The 23957-nt window shown below is 47.5% G+C and overlaps 2 protein-coding genes across 2 annotated transcripts in view; one reads left to right on the top strand and one right to left on the bottom strand.

Moving 5' to 3' along the window:
* UBE2O (ubiquitin conjugating enzyme E2 O) overlaps nt 1-21849 on the bottom strand; it is a 107002-nt gene extending 85153 nt beyond the window's left edge. Inside the window, exons 1-3 of the mRNA XM_075349569.1 lie at nt 21398-21849; nt 1231-1290; nt 1035-1145 (exon numbers count right to left, since the gene is read on the bottom strand). Coding sequence (XP_075205684.1) covers nt 1035-1145; nt 1231-1290; nt 21398-21763 — 537 coding nt within the window. The 5' untranslated portion in view covers nt 21764-21849. The remainder of the gene's footprint in view (nt 1-1034; nt 1146-1230; nt 1291-21397) is intronic.
* Nucleotides 21850-21866: 17 nt separating this feature from the next.
* The window catches only part of AANAT (aralkylamine N-acetyltransferase), a 61471-nt gene continuing 59380 nt past the window's right edge, over nt 21867-23957 (top strand). Inside the window, exon 1 of the mRNA XM_075349568.1 lies at nt 21867-21978. The gene's annotated coding sequence lies outside the window, so the exon portion shown is untranslated. The remainder of the gene's footprint in view (nt 21979-23957) is intronic.

Here is a 23957-nt window from a genome sequence, read left to right as displayed (position 1 = left end):
ATCCTTCTTACATGTCTTCAACACTAAAGAGGTATAATACAAGTAAAGGCCACGTCTCACTAAGAGACATCGCTACCGAGTCACGTTTTTTGTGACGCAACAGCGATGTTGCTAGCGAGGTTGCGGTGTGTGACATCCAGCAACGACCTGGCCCCTGCTGTGAGGTCGCCGGTCGTTGCTGAATGTCCTGGAACATTTTTTTGGTCGTTGCTCTCCCGCTGTGAAGCACACATCGCTGTGTTTGACAGCGGGAGCCAACGATTTGAATGTGCAGGGAGCCGGCTTCTGCGGACGCTGGTAACCAAGGTACACATCGGGTAACCAAGCAAAGGCTTTGCTTGGTTACCCGATATTTACCTTGGTTAACAGCGTCAGCAGCTTCTAGAAGCCGGCTCCCTGCTCACATAGCCAAGGTACACATCGCGTTACTAAGCAAAGCACTTTGCTTAGTAACCTGATGTGTACTATGGTTACCAAGCACAGCGTTGTTACATGTCGCTGGTGGCTGATCTCTGTGGAGATTTGCCTGATTGACAGCTCACCAGCGACCATGTAGCGACGCTCCAGCGATCCCTGCCAAGTCAGCTCGCTGGTGGGATCGCTGGAGCGTCGCTTAACCAGTCTGCATCTAACATGGGTTATGCGGAATGCAACTTAAGACAAGTAATTGGTCTTCTACAAAACCCACCATGAAGTCACGTTGTTGGGGTGGGGCAATGGGAGCTGGTTCATGACCGCACTAGTAACAATTCCATTTAAACACTGCGGTCAGTGATTGACAGCAGCATATAAGCTATTAAACAGCAGCATTCAGAACTTCGCTCCTGCCAATGTAGTTATAGGCAGATGCCGACTGTGTAATACAGCTGGTATCTGCCCAGTATAGATCAGATACAGTTCCTGAGCCAGCTCCATACACATCCTGCACCCGGACAGGCATATACAATAATGTTATGTCGGGATATGTGAAGGGGTTAATAGGCTTCCCTTTTATTCATAAACACCTATACAAATAGAGAACTCATAAATCTCACCCATATGTGCTGCAGGTCCCTGCTGTTGACTGGATATAGGAAGCAGCTGGTCCCCACCACTTTTACCATACAGTCTATGTTTACATCAATGACAGTGCCGCACTGACCGTCCTGCAATAGAAGGGAAGAAAAGCTAAGAAAACCAAGGAATCTATATAAAGACGTGGAGAAGTTGCAATGACGAGCTGGACATTACCTTTGAACTCATGCGACGCACGGCATCCCTGGGCACTAAAGACCGGTCCTCCAGTTTTAGCTACAAGACAGAAGAGAATAAAAGATTATTGAGGCATTGATCATAAGACGTTACATAACAAAGGGTATGTCCCTAAATAACATTTTCTGAAATTGGTGCAAATCAGTTTGCACGTCTCATTCCATCAGCCACGATAGTGGGCAATGGCCGCTGCATAGAAGTGAAAACTCCACCTTTTAACTGCTGGCATCCGCGGATCTTTTACTAACTGGACTGGCTGACTAATCAAAAGAGGAGCCGCAGATGCTGGCAGGTAAGAGATGGTCCTCCCACTACACTAACAGGCACTGTCATGGCTGATGGAATGAGATGTGATTACCCGTCCACAAGCTAGATGATAAAATGTATTACGGCTGGGAATCCTGCTACGGAGACCACCACTAATGCCAAGAACGGAGTGGCTCGCAGTCCCCTGTGAGACTAGAGAGGTAGCAAACATATGTGACCACCACTGCTACAGACCACTCACTGTGTTGAGCACCTTTGTTGGCTGCCGGCAGTGTTTCCTCTGGATGGTCTCCCCGAGATCAGTGATTGTTTTGTCTTGTTGGTCTACTAGGCATTGCTCCCACCTAGCCAGAATCCTACTCCACACTGATGAGGGGCAATACCCCGAAACAGCTGTCTGTGGATGGATACCTGGCCTTGGTATTTCCCTTGTCATATCTTCAAACTCGTCAAAGAGTTGGATATTGACTAAAAGGGCCACTTAATATGGTGGTTGGGGTGGTTTCCTAAAAAAAGAGCCACTCCTTGGCTAGGTCCTTCCCGGAGGGATATCTGGCTAGTTTCTGTCGAGACTCCTAAGGCTAAGTTCACACTTCAGTTGTTTTACATCAGTCACAATCCGTCGCCTTGGGGAATTACGGTATCCTGCAAAATATTTTGCAGGAATCCAGTATTTCTCCATAGACTTCTATTAGTGACGGATTGCGACTGATGACCCTGCGTTGCATCCGCTGCGTCGCGGTCCGTCGTTTTTGACTGACCGCCGAGCGGGTAGCAATGCAGAATGTAACGTTTTTCGGGCCGTCAAAATAAACGCGCCCCGCAGGAATCCGTTGCCATCCGTCACGCTTGTAATGTTTGTCTATGGTGCTGGATTCCGTCGTAATCCGTCTTACGACGGAATCCAGTGCAGGATTCCGTCATGCTCTACTGAGCATGCCCAGCATGTTTGGCACACCCACTGGGCTGTCCCAAACAAAAACGGATCATGACTGATCCGTCAAAAAACGGACGCATAACAGATGTAACGGACCAGTTTTTTCACAGGATTCCTGTGAAAGGAATCCTGTAAAAAACACATCCGTTGCATCAGTTGACATCTTGAAAACGACTGATCCGTTGCTGACGGACCTGACGGATTTAAAACAACTGAAGTGTGAACTTAGCCAGGCTCCATGGACTTTTTTGATTTACAGACCATGAATGAAGCAGAGGTTGCACATGCTCACTAACCCACAAGGGACTCCCATTATAATCACACATAATATGGATCCTGTGGATGGGCAATATACGGTAAGTTGCTGATGGGACAACACTAGAATCTGCCACAATATTTCAGTCTCAGATTTATGGACACATTACAAGGGAGTACCTTTTTACAGGAGTGTGGTGTCTTTACGCATATTATTCCACACTCCTTACACTAGTCTGAAGAATCTGTCCCTAGGGGGCGCTTCCCCAGGGCTGTTCATATAGTAACCTCTCAAAGGAGAGAACAGCTTGACAATGCCTATGTAGGCTGTCATGCGCTACACTAGTAAAGAGGGTTTTCAGCTATCCGGGCTTCTAACAAAAGGGGAGCTGTGCCCCATTCTCTGGCCAGCTCTCTCTAGAACTGCTGACTGCTTTACTAACACATTCAGTTCCTATGGTGTGAAAGTATTCACGCTGCTGAACATATAGGCATCCTGCCAGAACACTCCTAGGATACAATGCAGACAAACTGCATCAGATGAGCCAATACTCCCCAGATCAATGTGGATACCGCAGCAGAACCACATAGAAAAGTCATGTCATTGTCCCATCACTCTGGAGCGGGCAGAGGAGCACTGTATAATGATCTGCTGCAGTATGAAGGCGTGGGCCTACAAAGAGCGGCACAAGCTTATATTGAGTGAAAGGTGCTGTCCAAATCAATCATAAAGCTGCCTACAAGCAGCAATGCTGACAAACTAATTAAACAGTATACAGTAATGTGCAAAAGCTTTAGGTAGGTGTGGAAAATGCTGTACAGCAAGAATGATTCCAACCCGACGTGTTAATAGTTTATTGTCAATTAAAAGGATTATCCAGGACTTATCTTTGACTATGGGTCGAAGAACTTACCGCAGGTAGTTACTGACTACCTGCCTGTTCTGTATGGGGACCATCCGTTGGCGACTCTCCTGCTTCATTTCACCTCTCGTCAACATAGCAGCGCCTTCTCTTCCGGTCTGCCCTGTCAATGGGGCATCACTGCTGATGTTCTGCTGATTGACCCAACTATGGGTAACTGACTCAATCAGCATGACATCGTCAATGAAAGCTCAATTGACAGAGCAGAAGAGAAGGCGCTGCCCTGTCTACGTCAGTGAGAACCACTGGCAGGTGGTGTCTGACTGCTCTGAGCCAGATAAAATCGCCGCTAACCTGTCAGTGCTTAGCCCCATAGAAAAGATAAAAGTTATCCAGGACTTAAAATGCAGAAGTAAATGAATAAAAGATCCAAATCAAATCAATATTTGGTATAGCAGCCCTTTGCCTTCAATACAGTATCACTTCGGCTATATACTGTACATGTGTACAGTTACTGAAGGTGCTCAGCAGGGAGGTTGTTTCAATAATCTGGGAGAGATAACCACATATCTTCTGTGGATGTAGGCTTGTGAAAATACTTTAGGCTACTTTCACACTTGCGTTGGACAGCTTCCGTTGCTATTCGTAACCTTGAGGAATTACGGTAACCGTTGCAGGAAAACGTTCTATTCCTCAGACTTCTATTAGCTACGGATAGCAACGGATAGTATTGCGTTGCATCCGCTGCACGAAGCAGTGTCGTTATTTTGACGCTGCGGCGGGAACACTGCATGTAACGTTTTTTGAGCAGCGCAATCCGTAGGATTTCACTGCGCATGCTCTCTTTGGCTCCCTGCACTCGTAACGAGGGTAAACATCGGGTAAGCAATGCGCTTTCCCTAGTTACCCGATATTTATCCTGGCTACGGGTGCAGGGAGCCCGACACTTTCCCGCTCGGCTCCTACCCCTCCCGCACTTCAATCCATGTGTACACATGCACTCACACACACACTTATACACACCTGTCCCCAGCCTTGCATTCCTCGCTGCACCGACGTCCTCAGTGCCATGGTCCCGCTCGGCTCCACAAACCCCACACTCCGCCCCCCCTCACACATTCTCGGCGGCCAAACGATCAGCCGATGACCCGGCGACCGGCTGCTGTGAGCGATCAGCCGATGACCCGGCGACCGGCTGCTGTGAGCGATCAGCCGATGACCCGGCGACCGGCTGCTGTGAGCGATCAGCCGATGACCCGGCGACCGGCTGCTGTGAGCGATCAGCCGATGACCCGGCGACCGGCTGCTGTGAGCGATCAGCTGATCGTTCACAATAGTCTGCCGCCGGTAAAACGAAAGAAGAAAAAGAAAAAAAAAAAAAATAAAGATTCCGTTTTGTACGATCCGTTGCATCCGTTGTGCCACTAAATGCAACACATCCGTTGCATCCATCACAAAACGCAATGGATGCCATTCAACGCAAGTGTGAAAGTAGCCCAAGTCTCGTCATGTAATGCCACACAGACTCCATTATGTTGAGATTGGGACTCTGTGGGGCCAAATCAATCACTTCCAGGACTCTGTCCTTCACTACATTGAGGATTGTCATTAAAAAACTATGGCTGCATGTTTGGGGTCATTGTTCAGCTGCAGAACAAATTTAGACATGTTTCCTTAACTATACTGCATGATTAATAAGCTGCCTGTATTTCTTAGCATTGAGGACACCAAAAACAAAAGGGCTATGCCAAGGATTGTAGACATCGTGATCAGCCAAGTTGCAGCAGATGGAATACACATGCTTACTTGACACTGAAATCAGATATCCAGCAGTGCCATCAGCTCAGAACTGGCATTAACTAAGGGTCTTCATGGAAGAATTGTGGACAAAAATCACACCTTCAAGATGGAAGGTTAAGTGACTCAACTATGGAAAATAATGTAACTGACGTGTAGAAAAATGTTTGCAGGTGCTATGGACAGAGAAGTCAAAATTTTAAAATATTTGTAACAAAAAAGGTACTTCGCTCCTCAAACTGCTGAAGAGCAGTATAATAAGGTGTCTGCAGGCAACAGTGAAGCATGGTGGAGGTTCCTTCTAAGATTGGGGCTGCATTTCAGCAAATTGGTTTTGGTCAGGAATAATGGTTTCCTCAATGCTAAGAAATATAGGCAGATACTTCTCTATCACTCAATATACCATTAGGAAGGGGTCTGACTGGCTCTAAAATTTATTCTGCAGCAGGACAATGACTTCATACATACAGCCAATTGCATTGAAAGATATCTCCAGCATAAAGAAGAACAAGGAGCCCTGGAAGTCATGATTTGGCCCCACAGAGCCTCGATCTCAAAAATCACAGTCTGTCTGCGATTACATGAGGAGAGAAGTATTTGTACAAATCTACATCCAGAAGATCTGTGGTTAGTTCTCCAAGATGTTTGGAACAACCTTGCTGCTCCTTGAAAACGTGGGTGCAAGTGTATCTAGAAGAATTGATGCCGTTTACAAGTAAAAGGCAATCATGCCAAATAGTGATTTGATTTAGATTTATTTTGTTCACTCACACCGCATTTTGTCAATTGATAAGCTATTAAAACATCAAATTTTTTAAATATTCCTACTTTGCAGCATTTTTCTACACCTACACATATAGGAGAGAAAAGGGTTAATACTCCGCGCTGCCCTAAACAAACAATATCCAAGTAAGGGGAGAATGATTTGTCAATGCGTTCCAAAGCCTTAAGGCTATATACGCACGCGGTCGTTTTTTTCTGCACACAATCTGCAACCAAAACTGCACCTTGTCACAGATAGGCTGGAAATGTTAACAATACGCTTGTAATGATGGTGCGTTTTTGCCGCAATTTTTTTAATGCATTTTTTAAAGGAGAAACAAAATATGATAGGATAGGATAATGGATAGATAGCTAGAATAGAAAGATAGATAGAACATAGAATAGATAAGAAAGAATAGAAAGAATAGATAAAAAGAAATAACAGGATAGCTTGATATAGCAATAGCCAGTTTGGACAGCCGTTTTGGGTTTTTTTTTGGGAGGGGGGGGTTAAAATAAAAATAAATAAAAAGACTTAGATGTGGGATCCCCTCCCCCCCATTTTTCATATCCAGCACAGGAACATCAGCAGCTGCAGGCTGCAACCCTCAGCTGTCTGCTGTACCTTGGCTGGTTATGAAAAATAGAGGGGATCATACTTTTTTTTAATTATTTAAGAGAACGATCTCTCTCTATACGGCATGGGGTCCCCCCCCATTTTTTTAATACCAACCAAGGTGCAGCAGACAACTGGGGAATGATATTAGGATAGGAAGGCCCATCGTTATTTGTCCCTTTCCAGCCTAACAATACCAGCCCACAGCTGCCCCAGAAGTGGCACATCCATAAGATGCACCAATTCTGGCGCTGGACCCAGCTCTTCCCGATTGCACTGGTGCTGTGGCAATCGGGGTAAAAAGGGGTTAATGGCAGCCCATAGCTGCCACTAGCCCTAGGTTAGTGAGGTCCGGCGTCTATGAGACACCCCACATCACTAATCTGTAAGTGAACGTAAATAACCACAAACACCCAAAAATCCTTTGAGATCCTTTGTGCCTCAACCACGCCACGTGAGTCTACCCCATACGGCTTTGCTGATTATTTTATAGGACAATTTTGCGGTCACTGTCCTTTTCAGCAATTACCCATCGATATTCCCGTTTGGCAGTACAACGAGGTATGATGCTTATAGTGCAATACATTGTGGATGATTATCAGTGTCATTACCATGCACATAGAAGTCCCCCAGCATGGAAGGACTGATGCCGATGTGAAAATTGCCAGAGAAAAAAAAAATAAATAAAATAACTGTGACTGCATAAAGAAAGGAATACATAGACTGATCTAATCTTGAAGATAGGGATTGGTAGTGCTTCTGAAATATATGGGCGGCACGGTGGCTCAGTGGTTAGCACTGCAGTCTTGCAGCGCTGGGGTCCTGGGTTCGAATCCCACCAAGGACAACATCTGCAAGGAGTTTGTATGTTCTCCCCGTGTTTGCATGGGTTTCCTCCGGGTACTCCAGTTTCCTCCCACAATCCAAAAACATGCAGATAGGGAATTTAGATTGTGAGCCCCAATGGGGACAGTGTTCCTGATGTATGTAAAGTGATGCAATATGTTAGTGCTATATAAAAATAAAGATTTTTTTTTTTATATATAGGTTAGAGGCGCACGAACAGATCTAAAGTAAAAAGTCACTTTGTATAGAAAAGAATCATATACATGTGGAAAAAAACAGCATATATTGCTGCATGATGTCTTCCATGCTGATAAGTGGCACGGGAGAGCAGGAATCCCCTATGGCCATGTGTGCAGTGTATGGAAGCCCTTAAGGGGGCTTTACACGCTACAATATCGTTAATGTTTTATCGTCGGGGTCACATTGTTAGTGACGCACATCCGGCCTCATTAACGATATCGCAGCGTGTGATACTTACCAGCGACCTTAAGTGACCTCAAAAATGGTGAAAATCGTTCACCATGGAGAGGTCGTCCCAATCTCAAAAATCGGTAAGGGTTGTTTATCCATGTTCTTCATTCCTGTGGCAGCACACATCGCTAAGGGTGACACCTCAGGAGCGAGGAACCTCTCCTTACCTGCCGCCAGCCACAATGCAGAAGGAAAGAGGTGGGCGGGATGTTAGGTCCTGCTCATCTCCGCCCCTCCGCTTTGATTGGCCGGCCGCTTAGTGACGTCGCGGTGACGCCGAACATCCCTCCCCCTAGAGGGAGGGATTGTTCGGCAGTCACAGCGCCGCCGCTGACCAGGTAAGTGCGTGTGACGGTCCCGTAGCGATGTTCCCTGCGGCAGCAATCACACGATATTGCATGTGCGACGGGGGCGGGTACTTACACTCTCTATATCGCTAGCAATATCGTAGCGTGTAAAGCCCTCTTTAAAGTACAGTCATTTTAATAGGGGGCTACAGTTTTAAATTCTATTTTAAGTGCATTAGAAACCTAGGCAGCCAACTAAAGAGTTAAATAGTATCCCCAAGAGTGCTCCAACTGGGAGGTAAAAATCCTGGCAGATGCTTCTCATCCAATTATTAGCACAGCAAGGCAGCACTCCGAGGACAGGCCTCGCATCCATCATGTAGTGACCACTAGTCCTATGTTGGGTCACCGGCACATTTTAGGGGCTGGCACAGTCTGAATTAAGGTTCCTCTGTTTGTAGAGGTCTAATGCTGGAGCCCCTGTGATCAGCTTATTCTAGCTACGGTATAAAATGTATATTTATTTTCAAAGTGACATTGTGGGGAGTCCATCGATTTCTGTGGTTGCCTGCAGTACTTCAAAGAGCTGGAAGTGACTCAGGATCTGAACCCCATCGTCTATTCCCTCAATGTACAGTCACTGGGTATAGGCAAGAGATTAGTCTGAAATAGAAACCCCTTCCTGTACCGGAGCACAAAAAGTGTTACATGTGCAATAAACATTCCCACCCAGCCCCCCAAATGACATCTTAGAAATCATGGCCTAGGCTAGTACTCACGTTAGCTAGCACATCAATAGCACAGCCCTATATGAATGTACTGTGTGCTCTGATAATCACTAATATTAATGTGCAAGATGTCACATATTGGATGTGTCCCTGGAAAAGCTGGGTGACACAAGTAGTTTGATAATTTGTGCAGATTTTATTGATGTGTCAGATTTTTATAAGTGCCCAGCAGTTAAACATGGCAGTTAGACAGGGCAGGAGACAGGAAAAGTCAGGCAAGACAATAAAACAAACTTGTGCTGCAAATTTTTTCACTCTACGTATTTAACATTTATGTGCTAGCTGCTTCAATGTCTCATATCTAATGCCCTTTCTCACACTGTGCACTCCCTCTATATCAGTCCTACTCTCCTATGTACTGCTCTAATGAGCTTTCACATGCTTATACCATAAAGATCCATTCACTCCCACCCTACAACTCAAGAGATGCTATCACAAATCACTTAGCCATCTGCTCGCTCTCTATTCTCCTTCTCTTAGGTAGCAGGAGATATCTCCCCTAACCCAGGCCCTTTTTGTAATAGTCAGTTTAATTCCTTACCTGCTACCATCAGAAAACCTGCAAATCTCATTAACATTCTTTGTATGCCTTCTGCCTCCTTTAAAGGGAACCTGTCACCAGAATTGTCGCTATTAAACTAAAAGAATCCCCTTCTGCAGCTCCTGGGCTGCATTCTATATAGGTTAATCTTGCTACTGGCCCCCCTTTCAGACCTAAATAAACACTTTATAAAATCTTACCTTTTGCTATGGTAATGAGGTTTGCTGGCCCCGTGGGCGGGCTGTATTTCATCTGTTATCCCCCCTCATGCCGCTCTTCGCCATCCCCCAGTGTTCATTTACATAGATGAGGCCACCGCCCTCATCTTCTGCAGTGCTCCGGGTGTCTTGTGCATGTGCAGTGGCACTATCGCGGGACTGAGCACGGTTTTCAAAATGCGAGCGCCAGTGAGGCTATTGCGCAGGCGCGACATTATGGGCGGGTACTTGGATGACGCTGGTGATAGCATTCACAGCGCCATCCATAATCTCACGCCTGCGCAATAACCTCACCGGAGGTCGTGATTTGAAAACAGTGCTCAGTCCAGCGATAGTGCCACTGAGCATGCGCAAGACTACTGGAGCACTGCGGAAAATGAGGGCGGCGGCCTCATCTATGTAAATGATCACTGGGGGACAGCGAACAGCGGCAGGAGGGGGCGGATAACAGACAAAATACAGCCCGCCCCCGGGGCCAGCAAACCTCATAAAATATTACCTTTTGCTATGGTAAAGTGTTTATTTAGGTCTGAAAGGGGGCCAGTAGGAAGATGAACCTTTCTAGAATGCAGCCCAGGAGCTGCAGAAGGGGGATTCTTTTAGTTTAATAGCGAAAATTCTGGTGACAGGTTCCCTTTAACTGTACCCTCTGGAACCCAAAGCCAACAGGTAAACTCTCCTACATCCATGAAATTCCCTGAGATCTGGGATCCAGCAGTCAGACACCACAGCGGCTGCTGCTCTCTCGTATGGTGGGCTACAATATTCACATACCGCCAGACCTGAAAACATACCAGATGGAGGTGTTGGCCTTTTAATAAATTGTGCTTTTCAGCCCTCTTGTCTTCACTTATCTTCCTCTCTTTTGAGGTCCTCACCATCAGACTTTACAGGCCCTTCTCCCTACGAGTGGCAGTTGTTTATCGCCCTCCAGGCCCCTCCGTCAATCCCTCCATTACTTTCCCGCTTGGCATGCACACTTTCAAGCACGTGACATTCCCACTCTCATAATGGGACTTTACCATCCCTATTTATGGTCCCCCATCTCCAGCTGCTGCTTATCTTTTATCTCCAACTTCCTCCTTCGGCCTTTCCCAACTTACTAACTCTCCTACACATGAAGATGGGAATACGCTGGTCTTCTCCCGGCTCTGCTCAGTGCATAATCTTACAAACTGCCCCCTCCCGCTCTCTGACCACAACCTTCTTTCCTTCTCAGTCAAGAACGGTCAACCCACTCAGGACGCCCCCAATTACCACACTTATAGGAATATACAGTGGGTACGGAAAGTATTCAGACCCCTTTACATTTGTCACTGTTACATTGCAGCCATTTGGTAAATTAAAAAAAAAATTTCATTTTTTTCTCCTTAATGTACACTCTGCACCTCATCTTGACAGATAAAAAACTAATGTAGAAATTTTTGTGAATGCATATACGTTTTCTGCAGACTGACACCCGAACGTAGTCGCCTGCAGAAAAGTTATATGCACGAAAATGGTACAAAACAGAGCACACGCTAACGTAGTCTGCTCTATTACAGTCAATGGCCCTGTCGGCACATGCGTCCGAAACACGTTTTGCATGGTGGGGGAGGGACGGTTCGGACGGATGCCCTAACGGGACCACTAAATGTAAGGCAAAACGCAGTGTGAAAGGGGCTTTAGTCATATGCTGTCCATTTCCTTGTGATCCTCCTTGAGATGGTTCTACTCCTTCAATGGATTCCAGCTGTGTGTAATTAAACTGATAGGACTTGATTTGTAAAGGCACACACCTGTCTATATAAGCCCTCACAGCTCACAGTGCATGTCACACCAAATAAGAACCATGAGGTCAAAAGGAACTGCCCAGAGCAGAGACAGAATTGTGGCAAGGCACAGATCTGGCCAAGGTTACAAAAGTATTTCTGCACTACTCAAGGTTCGTAAAAGCAAGGTGGCTTCCATAATCCTTAAAAATGGTAGACATTTGGGAACTCCAGAACTCTTCCTAGACCTGGCCATCCAGCCAAACTGAGCAATCGTGGGAGAAGAGCCTTGGTGAGAGAGGTAAAGAAGAACCCCAATATCACTGTAGCCGAGCTCCAGAGATGCAGTAGGGAGATGGGAGAAAGTTCCACAAAATCAACTATCACTGCAGCCGTTTATTATGGCAGAGTGGCCCGACGAAAGTCTCTCCTCAGTGCAAGACATATGAAAGCCCGCATAGAGTTTGCAAAAAAAACATATGAAAGACTCCCAGACTATGAAAATTAAGATTCTCTGGTCTAATGAGACGAAGATAGAACTCTTTGGTAATAATTCTATGTGGTATGTGTGGAGAAAACCAGGCACTGCTTATCACCTGCCCAATACAATCCCAAAAGTGAAACATGGTGGTGGCCGCATCATGCTAAGGGGGTGTTTTTCAGCTGCAGGGACAGAACGACTGGTTGCAATTGAAGGAAAGATGAATGCGGCCAAGTACAGAGATATCCTGGGAGAAAACCTCTTGCAGAGTGCTCTGGACCTCCGAATTGGCGGAAGGTTCACCTGCCAACAGACAATGACCCTAAGCACACAGCCAGAATAACAAAATGAGTGACCATTCTTGACTTGCCCAGCCAGAGCCCTGACCTAAACCAAAGTAAGCATCTCTGGAGAGACCTGAAAATGGCTTTCCACAACCATCTAACCTGACGGAACTGGAGAGGATCTGCAAGGAAGAATGGCAGAGGATCCCCAAATCCAGGTGTGAAACTTGTTGCATCATTCCCAAGAAGACTCCTGGCTGTACTAGCTCAGAAGGAGGGCGATTCTACTCAATACTAAGCAAAGGGTCTGAATACTTATTACCATGTGATATTTTAGTTTTTCTTGTTTAATACATTTCGCAAAAATTTCTACATTAGTTTTTTATCTGTCAAGATGCAGTGCAGAGTGTACATTAAGGAGAAAAAAACCCCAAATTTTTGAATTTACCAAAAGGCTGCAATGAAGCAAAGAGTGAACAACGTAAAGGGGTCTGAATACTTTCCGTACTCACTGTACGTTCCATTAATATCCTGAAACGTATGAAGAATTTGCAGTCATCACTGGCCCCAATCTCCTCCCTCATGTCCTGACTATGAAACATTATAATGAAACACTGCCCTGGATGAAGCTGCGTCTCCGACACAGAACTCGGCACAGACGGCGCAGCCCTGGCACACACGGCAAACATGTTTTCTCCAGCGGTGCTCCAGGTGCGCTGCACGTCTATGGAGAAAATCCAATCTGGCTGAAGATTTCATCCATTATAATTAACACATACAACTCTGCCCTTCACCTCCTCAAATACGCTTACTTCAACACCACCATCACCTCACTATCCAATAATCCTGAAGAGCTCTGACACTTTCCATTCTCTCCTCGATCCATGAGTGCAGGACCAACCACCAACCTCAGCGCGGACAATATGGACAATTATTTCAAAGAAAAAAATTGACCATATTGGACAGGAAATGTTCTCCGAGTCTCCTAATATCGCACATTCTCTTCCCTCCTGCACTTCATCTAGATCATTCTCTGTCTTCAAACCGGTCACATAAGTTATCAGACTCCTTGCATCCTCTCACCCTACTACCTCACTACCTTGCATCCTCTCACCCTACTACCTCACTACCTTGCATCCTCTCACCCTACTACCTCACTACCTTGCATCCTCTCACCCTACTACCTCACTACCTTGCATCCTCTCACCCTACTACCTCACTACCTTGCATCCTCTCACCCTACTACCTCACTACCTTGCATCCTCTCACCCTACTACCTCCACTACCTTGCATCCTCTCACCCTACTACCTGCACTACCTTGCATCCTCTCAACCTACTACCTGCACTACCTTGCATCCTCTCACCCTACTACCTTGCATCTTCTCATCCTACTACCTACACCGGTGACCCTATTCCCTCAATCCCCGTCAGTCCCTTTCCCAGACTAACACCAATCACTTAACTAAAATATTAAACCTCTCTCTCATCTGGTATCTTTCCCTGTTTCTCCAAACACTCCAGCATACACCCATTACTAAAAAAACATCCCTGGACCAAAATTGCTCTGCAACTACAGACCTGTCTCTAACCTCCCATTGATCTCTAAACTTCTGGAACATTTGGTCCAGCCTCATCTAATCCTCTATCTCTCAGATAACTGTTTAACCCTTTACAATCCGGTTTCCGCTCTTTACACTCTACTGAAACTCATCTTACTAAAATCTCTAATGATCTACTAACAGCTAAATCTAATGGTCACTGATCCCTGCTGATCCTCCTGGATCTCTCTGATGAATTCGATACTGTGGATCACCAGCTCCTCCTCACTATGCTCTGCTCTATTGGACTCAAGGACACCGTTCTCTCCTGGTTCTCCTCCTGCTTCTCTGACTGCTCCTTCACTGAATCTTTTGCCGGCTCCTCTTCCCCTTACTTTCAGAGTTCCTTAGAGCTCAGTCCTAGGCCCTCTCCTCTTCCCCTTACTTTCAGGATTCCTCAGGGCTCAGTCCTAGGCCCCCTCCTCTTCCCCTCCTCTTTCCTTACTTTCAGGATTCCTCAGGGTTCAGTCCTCGGTCCCCTCCTCTTTCCTTACTTTCAGGATTCCTCAGGGGTTCAGTCCTAGGCCCCCTCCTCTTCCCCTTACTTTCAGGATTCCTCAGGGTTCAGTCCTCGGCCCCCTCCTCTTTCCTTACTTTCAGGATTCCTCAGGGGTTCAGTCCTCGGCCCCCTCCTCTTTCCTTACTTTCAGGATTCCTCAGGGGTTCAGTCCTAGGCCCCCTCCTCTTCCCCTTACTTTCAGGATTCCTCAGGGTTCAGTCCTCGGCCCCCTCCTCTTTCCTTACTTTCAGGATTCCTCAGGGTTCAGTCCTCGGCCCCCTCCTCTTTCCTTACTTTCAGGATTCCTCAGGGGTTCAGTCCTAGGCCCCCTCCTCTTCCCCTTACTTTCAGGATTCCTCAGGGTTCAGTCCTCGGCCCCCTCCTCTTTCCTTACTTTCAGGATTCCTCAGGGTTCAGTCCTAGGCCCCCTCCTCTTTCCTTACTTTCAGGATTCCTCAGGGTTCAGTCCTCGGCCCCCTCCTCTTTCCTTACTTTCAGGATTCCTCAGGGTTCAGTCCTAGGCCCCCTCCTCTTCCCCTTACTTTCAGGATTCCTCAGGGTTCAGTCCTCGGTCCCCTCCTCTTTCCTTACTTTCAGGATTCCTCAGGGGTTCAGTCTTAGGCCCTCTCCTCTTCCCCTTACTTTCAGGATTCCTCAGGGCTCAGTCCTAGGCCCCCTCCTCTTCCCCTCCTCTTTCCCTTACTTTCAGGGTTCAGTCCTAGGCCCCCTCCTCTTCCCCTTACTTTCAGGATTCCTCAGGGTTCAGTCCTAGGCCCCCTCCTCTTCCCTTACTTTCAGGATTCCTCAGGGTTCAGTCCTCGGCCCCCTCCTCTTTCCTTACTTTCAGGATTCCTCAGGGTTCAGTCCTAGGCCCCCTCCTCTTTCCTTACTTTCAGGATTCCTCAGGGTTCAGTCCTCGGCCCCCTCCTCTTTCCTTACTTTCAGGATTCCTCAGGGGTTCAGTCCTAGGCCCCCTCCTCTTTCCCTCACTTTCAGGATTCCTCAGGGTTCAGTCCTCGGCCCCCTCCTCTTTCCTTACTTTCAGGATTCCTCAGGGTTCAGTCCTAGGCCCCCTCCTCTTTCCTTACTTTCAGGATTCCTCAGGGTTCAGTCCTCGGTCCCCTCCTCTTTCCTTACTTTCAGGATTCCTCAGGGGTTCAGTCCTAGGCCCTCTCCTCTTCCCCTTACTTTCAGGATTCCTCAGGGCTCAGTCCTCTTTCCTTACTTTCAGGATTCCTCAGGGCTCAGTCCTCTTTCCTTACTTTCAGGATTCCTCAGGGCTCAGTCCTCTTCCCCTTACTTTCAGGATTCCTCAGGGTTCAGTCCTAGGCCCCCTCCTCTTTCCTTACTTTCAGGATTCCTCAGGGCTCAGTCCTAGGCCCCCCTCCTCTTTCCTTACTTTCAGGATTCCTCAGGGCTCAGTCCTCTTTCCTTACTTTCAGGATTCCTCAGGGCTCAGTCCTCTTTCCTTACTTTCAGGATTCCTCAGGGCTCAGTCCTCTTCCCCTTACTTTCAGGATTCCTCAGGGTTCAGTCCTAGGCCCCCTCCTCTTTCCTTACTTTCAGGATTCCTCAGGGCTCAGTCCTAGGCCCCCCTCCTCTTTCCTTACTTTCAGGATTCCTCAGGGCTCAGTCCTCTTTCCTTACTTTCAGGATTCCTCAGGGCTCAGTCCTCTTTCCTTACTTTCAGGATTCCTCAGGGCTCAGTCCTCTTCCCCTTACTTTCAGGATTCCTCAGGATTCAGTCCTAGGCCCTCTCCTCTCTTTCTATACACTGCCCCTATTTGGATAAACCTTCAGTAGACATTGTTTTCAATAGCATCTGTATGCTGATGACACCCAATTATACACATAGTCTCCTGACATCACCCTGAATTACCACAAAATACCAACGATTGTCTGTCTGCTGTCTCTAACATCATATTCTTCATCTATATGAAACTGAATATGTCAAACAAAAAAAAATAAAATAAAATTTCTCGTGTTTCCTCCCTCTTCTAACCTCCATAAACCCATATTGCCATTTTTCGTTCCACCATTACTCCCCAGGGTATATTAGCCTCAGATCTCCCCGTAACTCCCTACATCCGATCACTCACTCATGTCACCTGCACCTCAAAAACCATCTCTGGAATTCGACCTATTCGTACTGGTGACTCTGCAAAAACCCAGTCAGGCCGATTTCAGACATCTGTTTAAAGGGAACTTACCACCACTTTTTTTGGCGTATAAGCTGCGGCTACCACTACCGGGCTCTTATATACAGCATTCATGTTGTATATAAGAGCCCAGGCCACTGGGTATAACATAAAAAACACTTAATACTTACCCAACGGTCGCGCGGTTGGCCATATGGGCATCTCCGTTGCCCGGTGCCGCCTCTTTTGGCCATCTTTGTTCTCCTTCTCTAGCCGCGGTGCATGACGCATCTGACGTCGTACACACTCGCCGGCATTCAGGTCCTGCGCAGACGTACTTTGATCTGCCCTGAGCAGCGCAGATCAAAGTATTGTAGTGCGCATGATCGGCGAGTGTGTATGACGTAGGACGCGTCATGCATACAGGCTTCAGAAGGAGGGCAAAGATGGCCGAAAGAGGAGGCGCCAGCACCGGAGAACAAAGACGCCCATATGGCCAACCGCGTGACTGTTAAGTATTATTAAGTGTTTTTTATATTCTCACAGCGGTCTGGGCTCTTATATACAGCATGTTAGAATGCTGTATATAAGAGCCCGGTGGTGGTGGCCACAGCTTATAGGGCAAAAAAGCGGTGACCGGTTCCTTTTAATCAGGTACAAGCCACACACATGGGTATGGTCATGTGTGTGTCATGTGTGACAGCTGTGTCTGCATATGTGTGACAGGTACCGGAGAAAACACATCTTGGAAATAAAAAGATTTTCTATATTCACCTGTATCCAGTGCTGCTTTCTTCGGCTCTGCTGTCCCCTGTTTCTGACCCCCGCTAATTATGCTTATTGAATATTCACTGCACCTCGGACCTTGAAGCAGCAGCGCCGGTAACAGGCGAGTATCCAGCAAGCAGTGTGTGTGATGTGACATCCAGGATGTCATCGGAGTTCCCAATGAACTCTGATGACACCCTCGTGCTACAGCGGGTGTCACAATGGCGACTTCACAGGTTCATCAGAGTTCACTGAGAACTCAGTTGACCTCCTGGATGTCACTGCACACACACTGTTTGCTGGATACTCACCTGTCCCCGGCGCTGCTGCTGCTTCCAGGTCCGAGGTGCACTGAATATTCAGTAAGTATAATGAGCGGGAGTCAGGAGCGGGAAGCAGCAGAGGCTGAGAAAGCAGTGCTGTATACAGGTGAATATAGAAAATCTTTTTATTTCACAGACATACGTTTTCTCTGGTACGTGTCGTGTCACACTGATCACATGAGTGTGCGGTCCGTGTGACACCCATGATGCCGGAGGAAAAAAATGGACATGTCTCTGTGTGGGGCCACGCCGGGTCACACGGTCCATGTAACAATATGGACATGTGTGACACTCCATAGAGCAACAAAGTTACGTATGGCATCAGTGTTAAAAACGGATGTCAAAACGTACCTGAAACTTGGACTTACTCTGATTCATTCTCGTCTGGACTATTACAACTCTCTAATCAGTCTCCTCCTCTCCTTTCTCCAATCCATCCTGAATGCAGCAGTCAGGCTCATACCTCTCTCCAACCACTACACCGATGCCTCCATCCTGTGCCAGCCTTTCCACTGGTTTCCCATCCGCTATAGAGTCCAATATAAACTTATGCTCATCTACAAAGCTCTCCACATTTCTGCAGTGTCCTACATCTCCTCCCTCATCTCTTTCTGTCACCCTACCTGTGCCCTCCATTGCACTAATGACCCAAGACTCATCCTCTATAATCCGAACCTCCCACTCCAGTCTCCAAGACTTCTCCCGAGCTGCGCCAATTCTCTGAAATGCACTACCAAGAACAATTTAATTAATTCACAATACCCACAGTGAGTTATAAAAAAACCCAAACATTTCTTTAGACGGGCCTATCACCTCACTTATCTAACTATTCCTGTTTTGCCCTAAAAGAAAAAAAAAAAAAAGGACCAGATTTGGAAGATTTTGCATCATCTGTTTACACCCTCCATACCTGTAGTTGTGCACATATTGGCTGGTGACGGTTCATGCAGCGTTATGTGAATCCCCTATTTATTATATTGATGGCTGGACCATACAATACAAGCATTTTTAGCATTTTCCTTTTGTGCCTTCCCCATTTCCTCATAGATTGTGATCAGATACCTCACTCTTCTTGGTATCTGGTGACTCTAATGTCTGTATATGTCCACTTTGAATTGTAAAGTGCTGCGGAATATGTTGGCGAATATATATAAAAATTATAATTTATTACTAGGGAAGATCAAATTACCTCAAATATTCAAATTCGCGAATATCCGACGAATAGGTCACCGCTATGCGAATATTCGATGCACAATGTAAATCTATGGGAAGCCCGAATAGTTGGGTTACATTGCGCATCAAATATTAGTCAATAGCGGCGACCTATTCGGCAACTATTCGCGAAGCCGAATATTTGAGGTTTTCGATCATCCCTATTTATTAACCTAGTAGAATGCCTGCAATAGAGAAGCCAATGGTAAATGTGGACAAAAAAAAAAAAATGCATTTCACATGTCCCTACCAGATTACGTAATATTTGCCCGCATTGTTTTTTGGGCAAGAAAACAAAAGGAAAAATGCTTTGAAAGACTTGTTTCCAAAAAACAAAAACTGTAGCACAAATGGTCCTACCCTTCTATAATTACCCTACATTTATTGGGTTTCCACCTCGCCTCCTATGCTATGGACACAAGTTACTGCCATAGGCTGGGGAAGGTTTGCCACATCTTTCAGCACATGTACCCTCCTCCCAATGGGGCAGCCATTGTATCCCACATTTTAGGCCTCTCTGGGATAGACATTGTCCCATCTGGTGTTTTATGTTCGTTGCCCTTGATTCTATGCACCCTAAGGTTGCTTTCACACATCCGTTTTTTGCTGTGCGGCACAATCCGGCTCTTTGCAGAAAAAACGCAACCGGGTTTTTTTGCCGCCGGTTGCGTTTTTTCCACATAGACTTTCATTGGTGCCGGATTGTGCCGCATGGCCTTGCGTTCGGTCCGGTTTTTGCCGGATGCGGCATATTTAGCCCATGTGGCAGCCGGACTGAACATTGCCTGGCACTTTTTTTGTCCAACAAAAAATACCGCATAGTGCTGCATCCGGCCGATGCGGCGCTTTTTCCAATGCATGCCTATGGCCGCCGCATGCGTTTTTTTGCACTGCGCATGCTCAGTAGCGTGCCGCAACTGGCAAAAAACGGACGGGCCGCATGTAAAAACTTATGCAAAGGATGCGTTTTTTTCGCCGCATCCGTTGCATAGGTTTTAGAGCCGGATTTAGCCACACTGCAAAAAACGGATGTGTGAAAGCAGCCTAAGAGGGGTGATCTTCACCCCCAACTCCAGCATTCTCACTCCATTGAAGGCTTTTGGAGATGACAGGACTGATCGGCCCATGTCCTCTCTGGAGGAGGAATTGTCACAAACCTCACATGTATTTGTACTAACCCAGCAATTCTTTAAACTACAGAAAATGACACCTATAGGGCACAGAGTAGACTCCATCACAGATTCCCAGTGTTCTGCCCCCTAAAGACGAGAGAATAGCGAGGGGCTTACATACACACATCTAGATGGATTAAATCCTTAGGGTACATCCAAGTAAAACCACAAAACCTGCAGCATTTTATTGCAGAAATGCCTTACAATGGGAGAAACCCCACAGCACAAAGCAATGGGCCATGGATTCCATCTGCGGAGCTCTGGTCACTCTCCTTGTCATCTCTAGTGTTAATATGCAATGGGTTTCCCGCGTATCAGTCCCGTGAGGACCAGGCTTTAGAGGATGCTCAGGGTGGTCCTACAATAACATTTAGACCTGTCCAGAGGATACATAGTAAGTGACTGATAGTTGGGGGTCCGGCTGATGAGCCCACCACGTATCCAGGAACATTGTATAAGATTTTTTTACATCCTGAAAAAAAGCTGCAGGTTCTAACATTTTCCATAGATTTAATAAAAGGGGTTGCCCCATTAAGGCAGGAATACCGCTTTAGGATGAGGCTTTATATCAGGGGTCTCGCTTCTTATAGCCATGTGTGTAGGAATATCCCCACACCTCGTTTTCATGCATAAAGGGATAAAATAAATAGAACTTGATGGAGTGGAGTTTAGAAAACACGGCTCAGATTCCCGCAGCATTAGCCCGGGGTGAGTATACGGCACAGTAATAGCGGTGCGTAGTGCAATGTGGAGCCCTCCATTAGAGAGAGGTCGCAGGTGATGGGATCCGATGCTTTCCGCACACCCATGTGACTTGTGTACACTGCAATGTACCGGTATCCCCCACCCAGTCTGTTAACCCTTCACTGCCGTCCTATTGTATCAGTAGGTGATCTGCGGCTTATGTATCTGAGGACACCCAGCGGCCTACACACGAGTCTGCTCCATCTGTCACGGCCCCATTAGCCATGAAGCACGCACCTCGTACGTATCTCATACGTCATCTGTGGCCACATGAAAGCCAAAGGTTGACATTTAGTAGCCGGCCCCTGGGATTGCATACTCCTGTGACTGGCAGGTGGGCGCCCTGCTGCTCCGGCAAGCCAGGACTATTGGCGTAACCCCACAGATCATACATAATGGACGCATGCTGGAGAATGGGGACCTTGGAGGACTGAGCATCGACAGCACATCATGTGCCCACAGCCTCCATCACCCACCCCCCACAATCCAGCAGACCGATATCGCACGGATCAGATCGCAGCGCTCACCTTGGTCTCCTTCACGTCCTGCCTGATGCCCTCCGGGTACCACTGCACCCGCACATATCCCCTCTTCAGAGGCCCGAACCTGCTGGCCTCCCCCACAGGGTCGGATGCCGGGCTCCCCTGCTCTCCCCCGCCGGCGACGCCGCCCTTCCTTCGGCCCCCGCTGGCCCCCTCTTCCACCACATCCTCCTCTTCCTCGCTCTCAGAGTCCTCCCCATGGATGAGCCTCACCAGGCCGAACCGGTTCTGGCCACTGTACGTGCCGAACACCAGGTCATGTGAGAAGAGGAGCCGCTGGGAGCCATCGCTGCCGGACAGCGGGGGGGACCCGCCTGTCACCGGGGATGAGGGCTCCGCCGTATCCGCCATTGTTGTTGTCCGGAAGAGAACAGAGGAGCAGCCGCCGGCCTGGGCGGTTACCAAGGAGAGAACGGCGGAAAGGCGCGGTGACGTCAACACGCCGAGCGTCGTTACTAAGGTGCAGGGATGCTGTTGCTGGGGTAACCTGCGTTCTGTAACCAGGGAACCGGCTGTGCCTCGGACTTATAATCAAGGAACAAAAGGCGCCAGCGACCGCATGCGCAGTGAGCTCACCGGCTATCCCCTGCATGTAGCACGTGTATGACAGTAATGGGCTGCACACTGTCAGTAATGGTCTGCTCACTGTCAGTAATGGTCTGCTCACTGTCAGTAATGGTCTGCTCACTGTCAGTAATGGTCTCCTCACTGTCAGTAATGGTCTGCTCCCTGTCTGTAATGGTCTGCTCACTGTCAGTAATGGTCTGCTCACTGTCAGTAATGGGCTGCTCACTGTCAGTAATGGTCTGCTCACTGTCAGTAATGGTCTGCTCACTGTTTGTAATGGCCTGCTCACTGTTAGTAATGGCCTGCTCACTGTCAGTAATGGTCTGCACACTGTCAGTAATGGGCTGCACACTGTCAGTAATGGTCTGCACACTGTCAGTAATGGTCTGCACACTGTCAGTAATGGTCTGCACACTGTCAGTAATGGTCTGCACACTGTCAGTAATGGGCTGCACACTGTCAGTAATGGTCTGCTCACTGTTAGTAATGGCCTGCTCACTGTTTGTAATGGTCTGCACACTGTCAGTAATGGTCTGCACACTGTCAGTAATGGTCTGCACACTGTCAGTAATGGTCTGCTCACTGTCAGTAATGGTCTGCTCACTGTCAGTAATGGGCTGCACACTGTCAGTAATGGGCTGCTCTCTGTCAGTAATGGGCTGCTCTCTGTCAGTAATGGGCTGCTCTCTGTCAGTAATGGGCTGCTCTCTGTCAGTAATGGGCTGCTCACTGTCAGTAATGGGCTGCTCACTGTCAGTAATGGTCTGGTCACTGTCTGTAACGGTCTCCTCACTGTCTGTAACGGTCTGCTCACTGTCTGTAACGGTCTCCTCACTGTCTGTAACGGTCTCCTCACTGTCAGTAATGGCCTGCTCACTGTCAGTAATGGTCTCCTCACTGTCAGTAATGGCCTGCACACTGTCAGTAATGGCCTGCTCCCTGTCTGTAACGGTCTCCTCACTGTCAGTAATGGTCTCCTCACTGTCAGTAATGGCCTGCACACTGTCAGTAATGGTCTCCTCACTGTCAGTAATGGTCTCCTCACTGTCAGTAATGGCCTGCTCACTGTCAGTAATGGTCTGCTCACTGTCAGTAATGGTCTGCTCACTGTTAGTAATGGTCTGCACACTGTCAGTAATGGTCTGCACACTGTCAGTAATGGTCTGCACACTGTCAGTAATGGTCTGCTCACTGTCAGTAATGGGCTGCACACAGTCAGTAATGGTCTGCACTCTGTCAGTAATGGCCTCCTCACTGTCAGTAATGGTCTGCTCACAGTCAGTAATGGTCTGCTCACAGTCAGTAATGGTCTGCTCACAGTCAGTAATGGTCTGCTCACTGTCAGTAATGGTCTGCTCACTGTCAGTAATGGTCTGCTCACTGTCAGTAATGGGCTGCTCACTGTTAGTAATGGTCTGCTCACTGTTAGTAATGGTCTGCTCACTGTTAGTAATGGTCTGCTCACTGTTTGTAATGGTCTGCACACTGTCTGTAATGGTCTGCACACTGTCTGTAATGGTCTGCACACTGTCAGTAATGGTATGCTCACTGTCAGTAATGGTCTGCACACTGTCAGTAATGGTCTGCACACTGTCAGTAATGGGCTGCTCACTGTCAGTAATGGGCTGCTCACTGTCAGTAATGGGCTGCTCACTGTCAGTAATGGGCTGCTCACTGTCAGTAATGGGCTGCTCACTGTCAGTAATGGGCTGCACACAGTCAGTAATGGTCTGCACTCTGTCAGTAATGGCCTCCTCACTGTCAGTAATGGTCTCCTCACTGTTAGTAATGGCCTGCACACTGTCAGTAATGGCCTGCTCACTGTCAGTAATGGTCTGCTCACTGTCAGTAATGGTCTGCTCACTGTCAGTAATGGTCTGCTCACTGTCAGCAATGGTCTGCTCACTGTCAGTAATGGTCTCCTCACTGTCAGTAATGGTCTGCACACTGTCAGTAATGGTCTGCACACTGTCAGTAA

This window comes from Anomaloglossus baeobatrachus, chromosome 5 (assembly GCF_048569485.1).
Source record: "Anomaloglossus baeobatrachus isolate aAnoBae1 chromosome 5, aAnoBae1.hap1, whole genome shotgun sequence".
Classification (NCBI taxonomy): domain Eukaryota; kingdom Metazoa; phylum Chordata; class Amphibia; order Anura; family Aromobatidae; genus Anomaloglossus; species Anomaloglossus baeobatrachus.
This window is presented reverse-complemented; position numbering and strand designations above follow the sequence as displayed.